The 22,818-nt window shown below is 44.5% G+C and overlaps 1 protein-coding gene across 1 annotated transcript; it reads right to left on the reverse strand.

Moving 5' to 3' along the window:
• Window positions 1-1,888: 1,888 nt before the first annotated feature.
• Window positions 1,889-21,670, reverse strand: LOC139641338 (metal transporter CNNM4-like). Its single transcript, XM_071515663.1, has 8 exons — window positions 20,158-21,670; window positions 15,257-15,400; window positions 15,016-15,150; window positions 12,873-13,042; window positions 11,203-11,299; window positions 4,767-4,856; window positions 3,135-3,310; window positions 1,889-2,470 (listed from the first exon to the last, which is right to left on the reverse strand). Exons 1-8 carry the CDS (start codon window positions 21,668-21,670, stop codon window positions 1,889-1,891), a joined length of 2,907 nt encoding a protein of 968 aa, XP_071371764.1.
• Between the last annotated feature and the right edge of the window lie 1,148 nt (window positions 21,671-22,818).

Raw genomic sequence — 22,818 nt, forward strand, 5'->3', positions numbered from 1 at the left:
AATAAAATGTACTTCACATTGTATCAAGTGTCATGTATGTATTCATCCCTGGTCTGGAATGTCATCAGAACACACACAGTAGGTAAAATCGTATGGAACGTATACTCATATACTTTGTCTTTGCTATAATCATAACCAAAACCTACCGGGAATGACATAAAGACAAAGAACTTTGGAACGCCATTGTGACATCTGAATTCCACTGTCACCATGGAGACGTGGAATTTTAAACTGCATTGTGACATGCAAGCAAAACAGTTCAGAGCCTTTGACAGAGAGAGTTTGGCCAGGTTTTACCATCAGAGCTACGCTGCTTCCCAGTTCCCCATAACAAAGCAGCCTTGGCAGCAAATATGTAACAACACCCTCATTAAAATTGCCTTCACATTCATAACATCAGATGGCATAGGATTAAAAAGTCAACCATAGTCTATCTGTGGCTCTGGAGCGTTTTGTATTCATGTCACTATACTGCTTGTTTTGTGATGCAATAACCAATGTCAAACGTGTCTGGTTAGACACAACTCGATGGAAATAAAAACAGAATCCAGTGTGATATAAAACCATGAGTTCTGAAATCCAATGGAATCACTGTATAGCAGTCCATCGATTCATTTTCAGTGAATCCACAGTGTCCCAGCAACTCAAGATGAAGGCTAGTCTAGTGCTCATGTCTCGAAATGGTGAAACGAGGAGAGGGAGCCGGTGCCACACACAGCTCTATTCACAGTGAGGGTGCACTGCTGGAGGTGCTGGGGGGGGGGGGGGGGGGTTGGTCACAATAAACAGTCTCTGTGCGGTTAGCGTCATCTGAAGCACGCAGCCCGTCCTTGAACTCGTTACTTCGGCGTCCTCAAGAACCAAAGAGTCCAAAGAAAGCAAAAAATAAAATCTTCCGAGTATACAAAACGATAAATCAAATAAATCTCCAATACGTACAAATTAAATAAATATATTACTCTTTAAAATGAAACAATTCATCATGTATTGCTGTGGTCAAGAGGTAGGCCAGCGAGACACCCACCTTTCTTCGATCGACTTAACTTTCACTCCAGCTTCAGACTAAGGAGTCCTTCAGTACGTTTGGTCATGTGAAATCTTTGATGGAACCCGTGAATCTCAGTAATGCCCGAGGAAAACATCGAATCCGGTCGATTCGCTCGCTGAAGAGTCCGGAGGCTACGGTGTCACAGGCGGCGGCGAGAGACATCTGACGCATCTGTCAAGGTTGTGCCTTAATTAACCCAAGTCATCTCATTTCCAAAGAACACACGATAAACCAAACATGCACTCTACAAAGAGGCCTATCTAAAAATAAAAAAAACGTACTCATCAAAATCAGAAATAAAATCTCGACCGTCAACTTTTGTCGTTTTTGGAAGCTTCAATCTTTGGAAAAACAAAGGAAATTCAGAGACGAGGAAAAGAAAAAATCAACAGAACAGTAATCACTGATCACACTATATGGTTGTCGCAGAAACTGGACATGCCATGTGGGAATGGAAGCTTCAGAGATGACTTAAGAGCACAACACTGACAACCCCGTCACTTTCCCCAATTACAGACACACACACACACACACACACACACACAACCATATTGACATCTCTGGGCAGATTCACTAGTGTTCCCTGTGCCTCGCTTCCTCTTTCTACTCTATTCGTTCACTTTTGTCGGGGTTGGAGAGGGGACATGCAGGAAGGTACAAAGGAGGATCCGTTCACAAAATACATATGATGTACTGATCCTCAGCATCCCGCAGACATCTACAAGTTGGGTAATCGGGAGACAACAAGCAAACGACAACAAGGAGTAATGCAAGTGTGTGTGTGTGTGCGTGTGGGAACAAGTGAGTGTAATATTCTCAAACCCCCAAAAGGGATGGGAGTTAGATGGTGCTTTCGGTGTGTGCGTGACTGATGGTGTGCACGTGCGAGTGAGGGTGGGGGTGGGGGTGGGGGTGCGTGTGGGGGTGGCTTGGCCTGCGAGGGCCCACGCAGTTCTGCTGCTCACTGAGCAGAGTGGTGGTCTCTCCCGGCCCATTCTCTGGACCAGCAGAGGGCGGAGGAGGCGGCTGGGACTTGGAGGGGAGAGAGGAGGCGAAAGGCGGGTGGGGGTGAGGGGCGCATGTACCCGCAGAGGACGGAGGGGTGTGGGACAGGGGGGCGTGGTTGCTCGGAGGGGGCAGGGATTGACTCGGCCTGGGGCTGGAGGAGGAGGGGGCGCTGGTCTGGGGCAGAGCGGAGCGGCTGGTGGGGGGCGTAGGTTGAGGGTGGGGGTGGGGGTGGGGGTGGGACAGGGGACGTTTGGCAGGCGGGGTGGCCAGGGGCAGCGGAGCGCGCGCCGCCGGTGGCGTCACGGGGGGCAGGGAGACGGACGTGTCCAGGCGAGAGTGACTGCCCTCTGGAGACTGGGGGGTGCTGTCCAGCCTGGAGGCCAGGAGGCCGTTCTGGTACTGGGAGCGAGTGATCTGAGGACAGACAGAACACAACGATGAGGTTTGGTGAGTGCTCAGTTCTGATTGGCTGGTGAACCCATTCTGAGGTCTCTGAATAACAGACCACTGTTTCACATCTTATCATATCACTCCGCAGTCAAGAAATCAGGTCAAGTTTGTTGATTTCTAATTAAATAGCAACACATAGTTAGACAGATTTTGGAAGATTTTTACAATATTAGTGTTCATTAATTCAGTGAGCATGAAAATTCTGATTGCTAGATAGAGGCTGAACAACAATCTTACTGGATAATGTTGCTATGGTTACAGTTCTGCTGCCCATGTGTGTAGCCCACGGATGTTAGCTAAAGACATTTTATGGTTGCAGGGAAAAGCTTGTAAAATACTTAGGCTTGTAATAAAATCATTTAAAAATAATACTTTGTGGCTTCGGTAAGTAGGTGTGTAATAAGCGGGATAATGTAAAGAGAGCCGGTCATTATTACAAAATAAGCCTCTTCAGGGCAACTGGGCTCTTAATTCACCCTGTTGAGGCTTATTTTATGGTAATGACCAGCTCACTGTACATTATCCCTTATGTGTTACGGACTGACAGTATCATACACTTTTAAACTGGTAAAGAGTTGACTAACTGGTGCCCGCTGAGACTGACCTAGTGTAGTTAAAAGAGGGTTACCTTGACAAACTGGAGGTCTGTGAGCGCACGCACGCAGAAGTCCGGTGTGTACTGGAAGGGCGTGCCTGGGATCTGGGTGTTGCTGCCGCACACGGAGCCGCTTTCTGGAGCGCGCTCAGTGCAGCTCAGAGACGCCGAGCGGTTCAGACCGGCCGCGTGAGACGGAGAGCGAAACTCTGGGAGTGACAGAGAAGAGGAGTGAGCGAGGGGGTGAAGGAAAGAACCAAGGGCAAGTGTACACACACACACACACACACACACACACACACACAGATACATACAAGAAAAAGCACAAAGCAGACCAATGAATGAAATTTACATGAAAACAAGAGGAAGGTGAGTGTATCAGCGATGATGGACAAAAAAAAACGTAACAATGCATGTGGACAGTGGTGTAAATAACAGAGACCAATAAACACACTGCAACACACCACACACAAACACAGCTGCACAAACATATTAACGCCAACATACAGATACATTAAGTATGATTGATAGTTTGTGACAACACGACAACGCTTTTGATGAGGATGTGCCAGGAATGTGACAAACACGCCATGCAATGAGGCACAGTGAGCATTGTATGGCTGAATCAAGACCGTGTGAGCCCAGAGGACGAGCCTCTCATTGGCCGAGCTCAGCGGATGAGATGCAATGGAGGGGGGGGGGGGGGGGGGGGGGCGCGGTGCGGGGGGGGGGGCAGGGAGTCATCCTCGCTCGAGTGTTAGGCTTGACGGAGGTCGTGTTAAAGGAAGAGTGACGTGAGTGATGACCATAGAACTTCAGTTCAATGTCGTAGAGGGAGTCAGGTGGGGAGAGATAATAAGTTAACATTTACGCTTAACCAAAGCTCCACGGTCAGACTGGCCTTACCCTGTTGGAGATAACGTCTGACCGTGGATCAGTTGGTTAAAAAGGAAGGAGATAGTGACCGGGTCAGAGAGTAGAGGGCGCAAAATGAGAGGCGGTGGCGCCGAGTTAGGACACTCCACCTAGAGCCCCATCCAGCAAGTTTTTCCGCCGCTTGTCAGGCTGTTGACGCCTGAGGCTGAGGAGCCGCCCCCCCTGATCTGCTGTGACATCAGCATCCTCAGCCCTCACCGAGCGGCTCTGCTCTGCCGATGCTCAGCTCCCTCCGGGCTGCGTCCTTGAACCCGACACTCCCTCTGTCCTCGGCCTCTTCAGGGGAGGCGACTCACGTGACCCCCGCAGCTCAGAGAGGCGCCGCCGAGTTCGACTGAACTGAGCGTGTGCAAGGACTGGACAGAATCTTTTTTTTTTTATCTGCCGTATGGACCTATTAAACTGAGGGCTTCCGTTCAAACAGGCCTCTATCGGTGCCCCTGTTGTCAATCTGAATCTTGGCTCATAAGGACATAAGCTCATTTTCAAGCTTTTGCTCATACACTAAAGGAAATAAAACAGCAGAGAAAATAAAGGGCAAATTAAACTTTAATGCTTGCCAACTAACAGGTGTTCAGTATTTACTGTGGGCTTGTACTTGCTGGAGCAGGGCTCTTAAAGATGATGAAAGAGGAAATGGTGAGATTGGCTTAAAAAAAAAAAAGGAACCCCCCTCCCTCCCCTCCCTCCCTCCCTCCCTCCCCTCCTTGGGCCCATGCGAGTCTTTACCTGGGAAACGAGAGAACAGAGAAAACCTCTTAAGAGAGAGGCGTCGCGGCGGGGGGGACGCCACTGACGGGGAGAGAGGGGGGGTGACGGCTGAGAGAGGGGGGGGGGGGAGGGGAGGAGCAGAGAGAGAGATGATCTTGTTTACTTGTTCACTCAAGGAGGGGCAGCAGACTGTACATTTAGTATATCCCTGCTGGAGCTCCATCTCCGTGCATTTATTCTCCATAGGTGCGAGCACACGTTGTTCCCGGACTTATGCAATGGATGATACCTGACAACGTGTGTGTTTACCACTTTCATTGGATGATGCGGGGGCCAAGAAGCACCTGACATGAAGCGGAACCACCCACATAGCCACAGATTAAAAATTCAGAGTGTTCATTAAAATTTGTCATCAAAAATTTTACTTTCTGCTAGCAATATCTCTAGTCACTTCTTTTCCCCCCTAGTAACATCTGTGGTTCGGACCGGTACCTGAAACACAACCATCCTATTCAATAATCACATGAGATTGTTATGCAAAGTCATCATTACTTTACAACTACAGTAAATAGGACAAACCTTATTACTGTAAATCATGGCCTGGGTGAATATTCTATTCTGAATTGCTGCAGGGGTGCTGATTCATTTCAGTGCTTGTAAGATGTGAGTTCCAGTGAGCGATCAGCAGACGGGCTCAGCGTCAAATATTCTACTGTACTTGCAGTGCTGTTGCTAAATTTAGGAATGCAAAAAATGATGCTGTAGAATGAATCTCAGTTGCAAAAACAATGGCTTTATAGAGATGCAGCACATGGGTCTAGGCACAAATATCCTTCCTGTTTTGTCAATAGGCCACACAAAATATTTGAAACGAAAACTGCTTGATTTATGTCTGATGTTCCAAAGAATCATTTCCCCCTAACCACCTCATCACCCCTGTATATTAGTAGATTTTGAATTTTGTTTCTAGAGATAGTAGAGCAAGTGTTAACTAAGCTAAATCAGATTTTAGCTTATTTAATTTTTTCAGTTGAACCTGAACAGAGCCACCAGCATCTCTGCCAACTCCAGCAGCAGCAGCAGCAGCAGCTGGAGACAATAAAGGTTCATATTCTCTTTGCTAAGCTAAAAATAAGCAGTAGAAGTGTTAATACCAGCAAGCCTACTGCAACTGCCTGAGCAACACAAGCAGCAGTCTTCTGTATGAGGACATTTTTAGATCCCAAAGGTAACAGCAGCTTTGGCAGGTAGAAGGGCCACTTGCTTTGTATAGTAAGCCAACTGTGTATTAGGCAGAACAAACAGAGCTAATTAAAGAATTTTGTTGAACCCTGCACGAATTGGCTCATTGAAGTATGCAGTAGTATTGCACACTTATTTAATTGTTGATTTACTCCTGCGAGCAATGTTGGTTATCTTATAAGAGTATTAACAAAATGTATTAACCCCAAATGTGTTTTATGTCTATTATAAGCCTATGGTTAGTTCTGATGTACTTTGCACCACATGATGTTTGAACTTGCACCGCTAAAGTTATGAGTATAAAAACTGTTCTTCTGAGGAAATATCTTATGATAGAGCTGGCTGGGCAGTTTGGTGTTTGGGGGTGCAGTGCTGCCTTCAGTTTGGAATAAACTGTTGCCAAATCCACATTAAATTTTGAGTGCAAAAGCTACATCTATGCATGAAAAAAAAATCTGTGAATGCCATTGTAGTAGAGCGGGAAAAGCAGCTTTGTGTTTATATGTGCAGTATTCATTTAACAACTAACTCAATTCAGTTTGGGAATGCCCTTGAGTTTGATGTGGAGAGCAGAGGAAGGCTGAAGGAGGAATAAGATGTGTGCACATTGTTAAGCCTTTCTTAAAGCTGTCTATGTACAAAGACAAAATAAAAGTGAATAAACAACTTTTATTTTGAATCTATGGGAAATGGCCAGTGTATGATTGGTTGTTATAAAGCAGATCGGTTGTGTTATAAAGCAGCTAAACAAATGTAGTTTAACTACCTGGTTAACTGCATTTTGCAGTAGTTTAGTGTTACTTTAAATATTTGTTTTGTACTTTTTTCAGCAGTTAACTACTTTTAGCATTGTATGTAACTGTATGTAAACTCTCCCCTTTATACCTGCACTCTTGCCTCATTTCACCCATTTGTAATTCTTTCTCTTCTCTTTGTGTGGGTTGGTTTTGTGAACTTGGGGCAGTTCCAGCGCTTTCCGGACAAAACGTCCTACCAAGGATGCTATGATAAAGATGGAATTTAGAAATATTGTAGCCAGGATGGGTTTTATCCTAAATTCACATAATCAAAATCCAAGTAGGCCAAGCTATGAAGTGTGCAGTCATACAAGCCTGTAAACCAGGCTCACATTTTGGTGCACATCTTCCTAAGGCTAAATACTGGGACAATTCAATTTGCATTAAACCAACAAGCCAGATGAAAATTTGCTTAATGTTTTTCCCACAGTGTAGTTTGCCTGTAGTTAAATTACTTACTCAAAGCAGTGTTCATTTGACAAAGTACTTTATACTTAGGGTAGTTCATTCAAATATAATTTAACATCTTTCATTGTGAAGTAGTTGGCCTTAGACAAGCCCCTCTATTAGCTTTGGCCAATGCATACAACAACTTTCTTTAATTCTCCGTGAAGAATAGTCATTCTGATAGAACTGATGCACATGTAAGAGTTTCTATCTGCATGAATCTGTGTCAATTTGCTGTTAATTGTTTTGGATTGAAAAGTTTAGAAATCATATTTATATGTTTTTAATCCACAGAGAAAGCAGCTTGAGGCCACTGGACAATATCTTAATTAAATCCATTGTTCGTTGTTCATTGTTATTAAAACTATTATGGTCATCCATTTATTTTCCATATATATGTATACATACATACATACATATATTTATTTTTTTGTCTTAGTGTGAATGGGAGCCATAGTGTGACAAGTCATATCATCCTGTATTTTATGCATTAATGTGTATTTTTATTGCGATGTGTGTTGTTACAGTGAATGGGATAATCGTTTGGATTAAACAGACAAAAGCGCAAAATTTCATAATATTGTCATACGGATTTCAAATGTGACAGTCAGAATGTGCATGGACAACTGCTTGCAGTGCAGCAGACAGTCTGTGTGCAGGACTTGCCCCTACACAGTGTGGGACAGAGGAATAGGATTAGAGGAGGTGATTAGGACAGACGTAAAGAGTGAGCAGCGTCTGGTCTGGATTACTCTTTGATGTAACTAATCTTATTCATTTATCCACGATTGATCAGCTGCATGTGAACAAACGGCCGAGCTGGTTCGACTATTTTAAATGAAACTATGTTGGATTAAATTGGACTAATTCGCTTTTTAACATTAGGATATAACTTGCCTTAGAAACCACATGGCTAAACCTTCATTTGGAATATGGTCAAACAGTTGTGTCAGACTGTCTGGTTAAACAAATTTAATAGACACCATCCATTCAGAATAAAGAATTTTCCCAGGCCATGATATAATATGATTTAATGACAAAAGAAGAGAATGAAGAAGAGCTATTTTTTTTATAGCAAATGTATTAAGCGCTCATAAAGAACCAGGGAGCTTGTTGAATTATGTTAAAACAGATCTAAAATTACAGTAAAAAGACAGTTGTACTATATCTTATGGAGTGAAGTGTTTTCATATAGATTCAATCGACCAAAACAAATGGCCTTTCATATTTTGGCTCACTGGCCCCGCCTTCACATACTTCACATACAAAGTTGGCTTCATATTTAGTCAATCTCCTCTGATTCCCGGTCTCACTGTCAGTCCTACAGAGGGAGTTAAGGAGGTAAAAATATTGCTCCACCTCCACACTGGACTTCAGGATGAGAAACGGTTGTATGTTCGACTAACTGTTTGACACATGGCTGCACGTGACACTGAACATGCACACACACACACATAGAGCTGCGTCATGTGCACACAAAGCACAGAAAACAGTTTGCCCAAGAAGACAGAGAGAGAAACGGGAAAAAATGTAAACAGAAAAACAGGGAGAACGGGGAGGAAGAAGAGAAAAAGAGTACTTACGATTGACTTAACTTGCACTAACTTCCCTCTTAGCTCTCTTATGACTGGAATCCCTGTGTTTCTCAATTGTGTTTCTCAATTACGATGCTGCACCACTAGGAGTCAGCAGTGTCTCTATCTCTTCAGCATGTTGATGTGTGGACGCCAAACAGGCTTTAAGCTCGAGTGTGCCGACCTCAACGCTAAAACACTAAAAAAGTGATGCGTTTCTGATACTGCCTGGCCACCGATACCGCCGAGGCCTTCTCAAGTAGGCTTGCATCATCTAACACCTGCCATCTTCTCTCATGTACATGCCAAACACACACACACACACACACGCACACACACACACCTCTACCTCCGCCTTCAAGGATATCAAAATACACATTAAGATAAAAGATAAATAGTGGTGTATTTGCAATTTTAAAGCGAGTGTGTGTGTGTGTGTTGCGAAGCTGAATGAAAGCAGGATAACAGCTACACCCACAGCTTTGCTCCTTTGTAAATACTGACCGTGTATTAAGCCTAAATCTGTATTATTTTGTCAAAACTCAGCATAAAGGGGGGTGAGGGAAATTCAGTTCAATATAATGTGCTTTTGTAGTCTGGAAGAGCGTCCCAGTAGCTTATTTTGATATTTCAATTTCATTCTTCACCCTAATCTGACATCACAGCTCCCCATTTGTACCCATGATCCCTGTTGGTTCATCACAATGATGAAGCTAATCAAATTAAACTAATTATTATCAGCACAGTGGAAATTAACTTGACTTGAATTGTGCCAACACAATGTGTCTCACCTCCAGTGGGCATTATTTGGGGGGAAAGTGTTATATTTAAACTGAGCACAAGAGAGAGCTATTGGCTCTGTGTAGGACGAGAGTGGGGAACATTTTAAATTCCTGCACTGAGGAGAAATGAAACAGGTGAGGCACACAGTTGAGTGTGGGACTATTTCACTAAAATTGTAAGGCACATTGTAGATTTTGACGCAGTGTACAAAATACAACACCAGTCCTGTTATGTAGTGTAACAGCATTTGAGTGTTATAATGACTACAGAAGAAGATGTTGATTTCATAATAATAATAAAAAAAGAGACATTTCATGTGGAAATGTGCTACAAGCAATACGGTCAGTGTCAGTCTGTTATTCCTTATTTTTAATTGCCTATCTTATATTTTCTCCCTGCGATCTACAGTATGTTATCATGCAGGCTTTGATGTGATTGAAGTCTCACAGCTACACATGCTACAGTATCTCAAGGCTGTCAAAGCAGTTGCCTGTATTAACTCTGTTTTAATTGAATGTTCAGGCAATTTGATACAAAACACTTTTAATCAACCCATTATCATTTTTAACCAGACTAAATCAAATTATAGTCATACTAACTAGGGCTGGGCAGAATACAGAAAATTTCCCATGTCGGTACATTCATTAATGTGTTCCTCCAGTGAACGCGTTCTTTATATTTAAAGCTGCCACCAGTAGAATGTGAATGAATGTGAATACAACTAGATTGAGCTAGCAAAGCAGTTTTTTGCGTAACATGGAATTTCTAAAGTTTGGCCAATGCCAATGGCATTAATGGCCATGACATTTATGCACTGATTCAATATGTGTGCATCAAGATAAAAAATATAAACAAAAGGTTTAATTTATTGTTATCAAGGTAAATGTGATATACAGTATATTGTGATATAGATTTCATATTGCTCAGCCCTAACAGTAAACCTAAATCTTTGCTCTGAGCGAGGTCTGTATATATATATTATATATTCTTTTTTTTATGCATTCAGATTATGGCCATAATTCTGCCCTAATATGCTCACTGGCCACACAAATGTTGGGATAAAAAGTGAATTTGACTTCAGACTCATCATTTCAGTCAAAATTTGCCTTTTTGTAACAGATTCATGCCTAACGAATGACTGACTTTTTGTTTCACTAATGTGAGAGAAAATCGATTAGGAAAATAACTAAAAAATATTCCTTTCGTGGTCTAAGGAAAAATGTGTCCAAACACCAATCAGATCCATGGTCACCATTTGTCTCTGTAGAACAATATTTGATTTACAAAATCTTATAGATGACTCTGACGATATTCCAACGGCCAACATCTACTTCAGTTTGTTCAGTCTGTATATTTTGTAAGCATCACCAATTGGCTTATTCACACCTTGACATTCTATAATTGAATGCAATCAAACTGTTTTCCCTATTTGGACAAAGCCTGTTGACTCTTCCACTCCTCTCTAAGACCAAACAGGGCTGTTTTGCTGACTCACTGACACTGCAATTTGTGAAGGAGTCAAAGCAAAGTATGGCACATAGGACAATCAACTAATAAAAATTTGTGTGTGTGCGTGTGTGCATGTGTGTGTGTGTGTGTGAGCTGTCTCACCCAGTGACGGTGCACTCAGAGCCATAACTCCGTAGAAGGAGAACGGCCCAGTTTCAAACTTCATGTTTTCGTTTCCTGCTTCCACCTCCACCCGGCCCTGAGAAACACACACACATACACACACACACACCCAGGACAGAGGGACACGTTATCACAACACATTTCAATTAATAAACACATAATATGCCATATGTACATTAACTCCAGTGTTGCTCTAGGTGGCTGCGAAGCTCTGCTGTTACACAGTGTACAATATCCAGCAGTCTCCACTCATGGTCTCCTATGGCGGGTAACAGAAACACTTTGCAGTCTTATAAATATTACATCTCGGCACAGGTGAGGTTCCAGTGTCTCTCTGCCTCTCAAACATTCACTAATCTCACACACACACACACATACACACACACACACACACACACACACATGCATGCACACAGAGCATCCGGTATCACTGTGGCTCAGTCAGATCATCTCATCCCAATGAACCCAAGAAGTGTGACATTGACCGACACACACACACACACACACACACACACACACACACACCTCCCACCGTCTTCAATGGTGGAATAAGAGCAGCCGTGCTCAAGTTGCATACCAAGTGTCTGCAGTCACTCTATCCACACCTTAGGTGTCAACAACAGAGCCTCTATACACACACACACACACACACACACACACACACACACACACACACTCACAAACACGGCTCGGTACAACAGCCATGATATGAGCACATGCAGAGAGCAGTGAGTGTTAAAACGAATGATAGGAAGCACTGAGCTCTTTAAGACATCACCGTGATCTCTGCCCCAGGGTGAGCTGGGTAATCCCCTCCCCAATCACAGTGAGGGGAGGGCGCGGGCGTGTGAGTGTGTGTGTGTGTGTGTGTGTGTGTGTGACGTACCGGGGGAAGGGGGAGGGGTAACCTTGGCCCGAACATCGGAGGGAGGGAGGCTGAGAGCTGACTGGAATTTCACGTCACGCTGTGTCAGCATATGTTCGCGTTTTCATAAAACATGTGAATTTCTATATAATACCAGCAGCACCTATATGTGTGTGTGTGTGTGTGTGTGTGTGTGTGTGTGTGTGTGTGTAGGCTTTGTGGCTTCGGAGTAAACCCTCACATCTTCCCATTCTCTCCATCACACCTCCCTCCACTCTCCCCCTCCTCTTGGTGCAGGGGAGGGATTTATTGGCATGTTCTGACAACCGGAGCAGTGGGCATCCTCTTCTCTTCTGCTTTTTTTCCCCCCTTCCAACCTCTATTTTCACCCTATACTACTCTATATTTCTCTACCTTATTCTCTTTATATGGTCTATCTCTCTCTACATCTCTCTCTCTTTTCAACACGCCGCTCCCCGTCTGTTCTCGTCTGCCTTCTCTCCCACCCTCCTTAACCCCTTCCATCCCCTGCCTCTCCACCATTCCCTCCCCCCCCCCCCCCTTTATGTAAGAGGATCTATTAGTGAAGGTCATGTTGACTAAGGTACCCCTTAGCCAGACCCATGCACACCAGTGAGAGAGAGAGAGAGAGGGAGAGAGAGAGAGAGAGAGAGAGAGGAGAACAGTAACAGAAGCAGCGAAGAGGCAATTTCCCTCAGGCTGGAGTCTATCTGCCATAAAGCCTCCTCCCCTCCCCCATGTCGGGGACCTGAAGGTGGCGTACCTGCAGGATCAGGATGAAGTAGTCCACAGGTTTGCCCCGCTGGTAGACGAAGTGCTGCGGCGAGCGCTTGTCGCTGTCGTTGAACTTGATCTCCTGGATGACGTCCGGGTGGCGGAGGATCCTCAGCAAGACCTTCTCCGTGATCTGGAAGGGGCTGAACAGGCTCACCTCTGAGGCGGGGGGGGGGGGGAGAGAGATGGGGCGATGTGGGGGAAACAAGAGGAGGGAAAGGCATGAACGCAGGGCATCTGCAGGTTTCGGAATGCCGACTTTAAGAGTTTTTGAAAACCTTTTTAAGGCTACCTGGCAACAAATGAGCAGTATAATAAAAGGAAGGAAAAATCCACTGACTCTCACTCTGTTATATCATCGATGTTATCAGGAGTTATTTTTCTGATGAAGTGTGATAATTTACTTTGTTTGTGTACCCACTTTCCCTTGGCCTAACTTGTCTCCAGAGGTGTAAAGTAACTAAGTACATTTACTCAAATACTGTACTTAAGTACAATTTTGAGGTACTTGTACTTTACTTGAGTATTACCATTTTATGCTACTTTATACTTCTACTCCACTACATTTCAGGAGGGAAATATTGTACTTTTTACTCCATTACATTTATTTGATAACTTAAGTTACTAGTTACTTTGCAGATTCAGATTATTAATACAAAATATAATCAACTAATAAATTGTGATGTATTATTATAGATTACTGTAAGCTACCCAGCAGTATATAAAGTAGTGGAAATCAGCCCCACCTTTTCCAGCTGCAACATTAAAGTGATGCTTACACATTAATGCATCAATAATTATAATTCAATAATATAATATATACTGTATTATTCTGAAATGGGCCATTCTGCATAATGAGTACTTTTACTTTTGTTGCTTTAAGTACATTTTGATGCTAATACTTTTGTACTTTGAATGCAGGATTTGTACTTGTAACAGAGTATTTTTATACTGTGGTATTTCTACTTTTACTTAAGTAAAAGATCTGAGTACTTCTTCCACCACTGCTTGTCTCCTTGTACTTGAGCAAGTGATTTCCTACGTTTCCCAGAATGCCTTTTGACAACCCACAGAGAATTGGGGTGCAATCAATTGCCTACCTTGCAATGTAACTGTGTGTCTGTCTGTTAGAGTCCTAGACACAACACATGCTCTACTTCCCACGGGTTCTTAGGAAATGTGTTGCCATGTCATGTCAGGACAGGCAGGGTTCATAGAGTTGAACAGGAGAAAATGTATCTGCACATGTGATGTTAACAGTAAACGCTGCTAAAACATTGTTTTGGAATGTATTTGTTTTGGGCCTGGTTGATACTGTGATGAGCTGCCACAAATCAGTATGTAGGAAACTCAGCCTTGCTACGCTGAATTTGAGATGCATCCTGGATTGTAATTAGGCTTGGGCCGATATTTGCTATTATCGATCTATCGCAAAATATTGTGAATATTGCGATATGTCTCGAGATATGATGGTGCCATAGCCCCTCCTGGCCATGGCACCGTGTGTTTCTTAGATCACAATTGTACAAGCATTTCAACCTAATCTACTAGTGGTAGGATAGTAAAAAAAAAAACTTGTCTTTTAATTGAAGTGGGTTCCCTTTTCCACAATCAGCCCATTTTTCTGGAAATAGCAGGAATGAGCCAGTTACACCAAATGGCCATTTCTTCCTCCAGTGCTTGAATAGTAAGATCAAATTTCTAGGCTGTTAATAATAATAATAATAATTATTATTATTATTATCATAGCCTAGAAATGTGACGTTATTTGGAAGAAATACAATAAAATACCCCCCCCCCAAAAAGCCTGGGAAAAAATAAAACCAAACCCCCCCCAGCGATAATATCGTTTATCACGATATTTTGGCGGGACAGTATCGCGATGTAAAATTTTCTGATATCGCCCAAGCCTAATTATAATATATGAAAGCTGTCCAGAGACTATTTAGGCTGTTTGCAATGACATAGCCTACTATAACTTCACAACAAGGTCAACGTGCAGAACAAGTGTCATCCAGCCCCACGAGGACCTGTGCTAATCTACTTCAGGCCCTGACTGGACAGAAAGTCTGTTGAATGACATTCAAACAGATCTCCGCTGTGAGATTAGCCGCCACGCTGTCGCCGCTCACCTGTGGCCAGAAAGCGGTGAGCTGCCAGCATCAGCTGAGGGGAGATCTTCACCTTACTGTCGCTCTCGTGCTTGAAGGCGGAGAAGTCTCGCTTGTTTTTATTGGGGTCCACCTTTTTCCTGTTCCTGTTATCGGCTGGAGAGAGAGAGAAACACAGGACAGCAGACAGAGGAGTGAGAGCGCACATTCGATATTTTTTACATCTGCGCCATGTGTGGCAGCCAGCAGAGTGTTGACTCACTGTAAAGGTCAGACTCATCCAGGATCTCTGACTTGATGATCTCCTCGATGACGTCCTCCAAGGTGACCAATCCCAGCACCTCGTAGAAGGGGTCGCCCTCCCCCTCGTTGTTCACCTTCTGGACGATGGCCAGGTGGGATTTACCTGGGGAGGGCAGAGGTCACATGGTTACAACTCCACATCAAATATCAACATATTGTGCAGAAGAACATAAATTATTTAGAGTCTTGTTGGGACTAATCTGCCTTAGTGCTTTAGTGCTTTCGCAGCCCTGAACAGACCCAGGCACTTCCCTCCACACTGCGCATGTTTCCACACACACACAAAGCTATTAACGAATCAATAGGCAGGAAAAGTGGGGCAGTATGAAACACAGCTCATGAGCGCCGAGGGAGGAGAAGAAGCACGCAAGGTCAGACGGGAAGTTGGTTTCACAGACACACTGCCTCCTAAATGTCAGCAGTCCGCCATCAAACGATTCAGCCCCCCCCCCCCACCGCTGGATGAAACGCTTCACTCCGTTCCTCTATAACTACAGTCACACTGCCGTTAGATCTGTCAGAGCCGTCAGTGGATTTAGCCCGACTGCTGGGAGGACAGGCTGAGTCTGATTCCTTAATATAGACCAGCCTGGACTAAGAGCTTTGGAGACAAGGAGTTGGAGGAACTGCCAAAATGAGATAAAGAGACGAGAGACGGAGGGAGAGGCGGCGGGAAGAAAAAAAAGCTGACAAGAAAGAGGGATGTGATAGGGAGAAAAAAGAAAAAAAACAAGAGCGAGTAATCCACTCCTGGCTTCCTTCTGCTAAGCTCTCATTAAAAAAAAAAGTGTACGAGACCGTTTCGCTTCCTCGTGCTTAGGTGCTACGCGGGTATGTGTTCCTGCCACACACAGTTCTGTGGGTCTGTGCTGTAATGCGGTCACAAACAGGATGAAGGTCAGAAGTGCTTGACGTGACATAACCACGCTCACAAACCCAACAGCTCAATAACAAGCGCTCACACAAATCAGCGAGCTCACATTCCATCAACACTGATGACATGTCATACTCCGGCCAATGAGAGGCGGGTGAAGCCGCAGCATCAGATCGACAGGAGTGGGGTTACCGTGTTTGTTGTTGCCAGGACAGAAACCTGTTACCGGGTGTAAAACCACCAGCATTGTCCATCTTTGGCCTCTTGGCATGTCTGCCTGCGTGTGGAAACGAGCATGTGGATCAAAGCCTCCAGGCCACAACTTCTGCACCCTAAAACTGGTTTAGGTGTCACCATGCAATTATCATGAATATAGGGCTGGGCAGCATGGACACAATGAAAATCATTAGAGGATATTATTTTGATATTGATATATAACAATATCTGCTAAGGTGCAAAATAACATGTTAAATAATCAAATTGATGTTCTTTGCATTGAATTGCATGGTAATACTAAGCACGATAAAATGAGAATTTTCAAATATTTTTCCCTAATTTGTATCTGACTTTAATTAGTATTTGCTTTTTAGGATTAATTTAGACAATAGAATTGTGTATCATGATAATCGTAACAATATGATTTTACTGAAAGACGATGAACACAAATATTGAATTATTGCAGCTCTACATGCAGGCGGGTATTCGGTCAGCATTTTTAATGACACCATGGTGAAGCCTTAACTACTTGCCATTCCAAGTTTAAACATACCGAATCACTCAACATACTCAAACAAATCTTTAGAATCAATACACAAAGAATATGGACATTACATAAAGCTGCTTCTCTTGCTTGTGAAAGTACTCAAGGGAAAATTAAAGTAAAACTTTAAACAGAGAGGATTCTAAGTGGCTTTTGGTCCTAATGGATCCCGTCACTGTCTGGTAATGTAAGCTGCAGCCCGGGCTTATCTTAGATGATTAAGAGTCTCTCTCTCTAAAAAGCAGGGAAGCCAGCAGTCAGCGGAGCAGGTCTCGTTAGTGACTGGTGCTCTGAGTGCCGTCTCATCGGCTGCAATAACCCCCCATCAGCCGCAGCAGCTGGGACTATGAATTGGCATCGCCGTGACACAACACAGACCGAGGCCTTTGCCTTTCTGTGCACGGCCCCATCGCATCGCAGCCAATGACTAGTGACACAATTCGGTTATGACTCACGTCTCAAACAGCATCATCATTCCCCCTGAATACATAACAGACTGACCTGATGTCAACGCCATGACAGCGCTTACTTCTGGCATTTCAGTGATAGTCTCCTGATCCCTGTAGGGAAGCTCTCTTTTCTCTTGCCCCCCTCCGCATGGAGGTCAGAGGTCAGAGGTCAGGGTCGGCTACAGAGCAGCTCAGTCTGGAGCTGGTGGGGATTCAGTGTCTTGCTCAAGGACACTTCAGCAGGGTGGATGTTAGCTGTCAAAAGGGCTTGGACCAGGGCTTTACAGTTGAAGGGCGCCTTTCCTACTATGTGACCCTGCTGTGCATGGTGTGGTACGGCTGAGGACCGATGGTCGGCGCTTTTTTGGCACAGATTCACAGAATCACGTCTGTACTACTGACTGCCAAAATATGTTAAAACATTCAATGCCACAGTTTAGTACATTACATCCTCTTTCATCTAATAACCACACCTGTTCTTTGACTAAAGTGACTGCTGATTGGCTCACTAGGTAATTGCTTGCCACAAGCAGGAAAAACAAACTAGTCCAGGCGTCACTACAGCTGCATCTGTCAGCAAGCACACAATGCTACAGAAACGCTTCCCCAGATTTAGCCTTGATTCAGCAATAGAAAACAGGTGTGTTTAAGTCATATTTCGTCATGTGCATGTTAATTTATCATGTGACGTATATTTGCAAAGCAATATCTAACATGACAAAAAATTATAAAAATACGAGAATAACACCAAGTATGGTAATGATGCTGACAATGACGACAAAAAGCACCATGATTACTTGCAATACCAAAATTAAATGCACATCTTTAGAGCACAACTGCATAATATGTGAATAAAGAAGTATATAAATGAGTAAATAAAATAATAGTTAATATGTAACTATATGAGTAAATAAGTACATGAGTAAATAAGCACATAAATAAGTAAACATGTCTATATGCAGATGAGTATATAATTAGGTAAATAAGTACGTAAATGATGAAGTAAATAATTAAGTAGAGTAAGTAAATAAATTAATAAATGAATATATAGGCATACTTGAGAAAGTCAATTACAATAACCTGGTTATAAATAGCTATAAAAATACATTGAATGGAAAATAAATACATTGTGATTTAACACCAACAATCGCTAATTAGGACTCAAGTACAAGATGACTGTATAGCCTATTTTTTTAGATACACTACACATCCACAAGAAACTTGATTCCTACTTGAAAATTGCTGGTGTTAAATCACAATGTGTTTATTAATTCATGTATTTATTTTCCATTCCATTCCATAGCTTCCATTCGAAGCTATTTAACTTAACTTATAGCTATTTTACCTTAACTGCAATATATTTAGGGAAAAGGCTTGTATACCTGATTATTGTAATTGACTTTCTCAAGTATGCATATATCTACTTACTTATTCACCGATTTATTTACATACTTATTTATCCATTTGTATACTTATTTACTCCTTTACATACCTATTTGCTTAATTATGTACTCATCTTCTGTATGTACAGACTTAAATATGTATTTACTCATTTACGTACTTATTTTCTAATTTATACACTTTACTCATTTATCTATTATATACTCATTTACTTATAGACTCATTTACTTCTGTACTTATTTACTCATGTACTTATTTACTCATTTATATAATCACTTTTACTTTAAAAACACCTGTTTTCTTCTGAGTTTCATGAAAATAAAGAAAGATTAAAGCCAGTCTAGTGTGCGGTGAATCTACTTCCACACGGACATTGCTCGTTCCTGTAATCACCAGCACTTTAGAAGAAATGTGTGGCTGTGCAGAGGACACATAGTTTGGCATAGTCTAATCATTTAGACTGTTGCATTACATAATAATCTTTTATTTATGGAAAAGTCACTGATCAGCTCCTCCTCTCTGGTTGAAGGTGATAATCAGTGAAATCAGCTGCTGTGGTGTAATGAAAACCGGCAGAGTCTTTCACGGCACTGAACTGGACACCCACTGGCTTAGTGGGAACACTGGTGTGGCCAATAAATAAATGCCTGCCATGCAATGTACAGTTAGTGGCTGCCATAAGCTGTAAATATTGAGTGAGAAGTCATGATAAATGCAGAACAGGAGTCTGCTGTGAAAGACCAAAGTGAGAAATCCCTTATGTACCGTCTCTCCCTGGCTGTATGAGGTGTAGCCACAGCATTAGTGAAACATATCGGGGCTTCATTGGTTAATAATTATAATAATAATAATAGCTCCTGATAGCTTCTAGCCTTGATGACAGCACTCTGTACCCTAGCCAGACTGAAACCCATCTGTGCCAAGTCACAGTCAGCAGGCCTGAGTCAGGTGTGTTGGTGCTAATGAGGCAGAAGCCTGCACTCTGGCCTGCTGCTGAACATGGACTTATTATTATCAACAGGAGCACAGATGAGCACCTGGATGAAATGTTGCTTTGATGGGATGTTTGTTACATGGAGTGTTGCATTTGTCTTGCCGTTCCCTGTTATGCCTGTGTACATGGGGGCTTGGATGTTCCACTCGTCAATATGCTGGTCAATACAGTGTCTGTGTGTGTGTGTGTGTGTGTGTGTGGGGGGGGGGGGGGGGGGGGGGGGGGTCATGATGGCTCATGATTGAAAACCCTATACTATCACACACACGTATATGCAGGCCCACATATGCATGCACATACACACACACACACACACACACACACACACACACACACAAGAAATCAATCAGTCAGTCAGAGAGACACAGGTCTACCGACACACCTTTCTTGAACTCCTCCAGCATGGCGTCCAGCTTGGTGTCGTGGAACACAAAGTGCACGGGGTGGTTGTAGAACTTGGTGATGGTCTTCAGGGTGGTGCAGTCGTCCGGGTCCACGAACGCCAGGTCCTTCACATACAGGATGTCCACAATGTTGGACCTCTCGTCGTCAAACACGGGGATGCGAGTGTATCCGCTCTCCATGATCTCCGACATGGTGTTGAAATCCAGCACGGCGTCCGCTTGGATCATGAAGCAGTTCGGCAGGGGCGTCATCACGTCCTCCACGGTTTTGGTCCGCAGCTCCAGGGCGCCCTGGATCATGTTCATCTCCTCTTTGACCAGGTCGTTGTAGGGCTCCGTCACTTTGAGCATCTCCACGAGCTTCTCTCGGTTGTACACGGTGCCGATCTCCTGGCCCAGTAGGATGTCCAGCAGCTTGCTCACGGGGAAAGACAGCGGGAAGGTCAGGAACATGAAGAGCTTGGTTACCGTGATGGTGTTGGCGCCCACGGCCAGCCCGTGGCGGGAGCACAGCGCCTGGGGTACGATCTCACCGAAGATAACGATGCCAGTGGTGGAGGCGACCACGGCACCCAACCCGGAGCCTATGAGGTCATCGAGCAGGATGGTGAGCGTGGTGTTCACCAAGACGTTGCCCAGCAGCAGGGAACACAGCAAGTAGTTCCCCTTGCTGCGGATGGGCTCGATCTTGCGGGCGTACTTCTTCTCCTTGTCTGTGCCACAGCTCTGGACGATGCGGAGCTCCATGGGATCCAGGGCCATCAGCCCCAGGTTCAGCCCACTGAACATCCCGGAGAGCACCAGCAGGCAGGAGATGATGATGCCCTGCAGCCATATGGGCAGCAGGGACTTCTTCTCCTCCACCACCAGGAGCCTGCCGTCACTGTCTCCCATCCGCACCCACCTGCTCCCATCTGCGCTCAGGATGCAGAGGGCATACTCCTTCTGCGGCTCGCTCTTGCGAAGCGGCTTAATGCTCATGCCGAGAATCCCTGACGTCCCGCGACTGCTGACGTTCATGAAGGTCCCGATGCTGATGTCTTTAGTGAAATCAGCACAAGTCCTGTCCGGCGGGTCCATGCCGCTGCCGCTCCTCGCCTCCCTCGCCGCCGCCGCCGCCGCCTCCTCCCGCTCCCTCTCGCCCTCTTCCTCCTCCTCCTCCTCCTCGTCGCCGTCCGTAAGTTCGGTGAAGCGGATCTGCGTCCAGGTACCCGAGTGAAGCTGCACCCCGTAAAACCGGAGCTGGACGGCGCTCTCCTCAGTTACCTGGATGACACCGTCGTCAGTGGTGGCGGCCGGCTTGTCGCTCCTCTCCAGCCGCATGCCGAGCACCTGGCTCCCGCTGCCGCCGACGCCGGAGGCCGCCGTCTCGGTGCGCCCGCCGACCACGCTCCACAGAAATATGATTACAGTGAGAACATAGCCCTGCTGTCCGCTCCATTCTGTCGCCATGTTTGTTTCACTCCTCGGCGACCTGGGAGCTGACGTCATTTACTCATGTCCGAGCGGCTCCGCCCCTCCACCCCGCCCTACCCCCCGTTATCACCGCCTACCGGACAGCGGCAGGTAGGGTCAATACACACACAATCTCTCTCTCTCTCTCTCTCTCTCTCTCTCTCTCTCTCTCTCTCTCTCTCTCCCTCCCTCACACACACACACACACACACACACACACACACACACACACACACACACACACACACATTAATTAGGTATGATTAGACTATCATAATAACTATAATATGCCTACGATGCTCCTACTGGGACTCATAGTTGTGTGATATATTTGCGTAGCATCCTTCTCAAATGTGCAACAGGATTACTACAGTCCTTTATTGTGATGCTCTATTTCTGACAACAACACCTCACCCAAAATAGACTGCAGCAAGGCTACATCAGCAGCAGCCATGCTTCGTGCAAGGTATAAACTAGCCCGGGGAAAAAAATGCATTAATCCTGCGTCATCCTTCATTTTTTTTTTTTTTTTTTTTTACCCCACAGCGGAGCCGAGCTTGTTAGTCTCTCCGACGGGCCCAGAGCAATGCGGCAGAGCAGATGCTGTTGTGGCCAGCGGTTTCTTATCCAATTGTATGCAGACCCATCTGTTATGTAAAGGCACATGGCATCGGTGCCCCCCCCTCTATCCCCCCCCCCACACACACACACACACAACACACAACACACACGCCCCTCCCCCCCCCTGCACCACCCTGCATCTCTCTGGCACCGTGCCCGCTCACATTCAGCTTGCTGGATGCAGACAGGCGGCACAGGCAGTCGCTAGTCTGTCTGCGTTTTAGTCGACTCAGCATTTCTCCTGTGATGATTTCTGTGAATCTGGAGTGCGAGGTTTCTCCACACAGAGTCTGGTGGTTTACACTAGGGGTCTCAGTCTCAGTCAATGGAGTTGACATTTAACCTATCTATCTATCTATCTATCTATCCATCCATCTATCTATCTATCTATCTATCTAGAATGTAAACAATTTAAAAATGTCATTACAGTGCAAATAATATAATTTCAATGGAGAGCTTGTGAAATTGTGATGGTCAAGTGATGGTGATGGTGAATAATGTATAATTATTAGCCTATGTGTTAAGAACCGAAGGCTCTATTGGACTCCTAATTATGATGATGA

This window comes from Centroberyx affinis, unplaced genomic scaffold, assembly GCF_046629955.1.
Source record: "Centroberyx affinis isolate AG114_WGS23_722 - 3 ecotype Tasmania unplaced genomic scaffold, CSIRO-AGI_Caff_v1 ptg000364l_1, whole genome shotgun sequence".
Classification (NCBI taxonomy): Eukaryota; Metazoa; Chordata; class Actinopteri; order Beryciformes; family Berycidae; genus Centroberyx; species Centroberyx affinis.

Coding starts and splice junctions, on each gene's coding strand:
- LOC139641338 (XM_071515663.1), bottom strand. CDS start 21,670: ATGACGTCAGCTCCCAGGTCGCCGAGGAGTGAAACAAACATGGCGACA. Junction 13,043..15,015: donor TCACCGCTTTCTGGCCACAG/GTGAGCGGCGAC, acceptor CCCCCGCCTCAG/AGGTGAGCCTGTTCAGCCCC. Junction 2,471..3,134: donor CAGACCTCCAGTTTGTCAAG/GTAACCCTCTTT, acceptor GTCTGTCCTCAG/ATCACTCGCTCCCAGTACCA.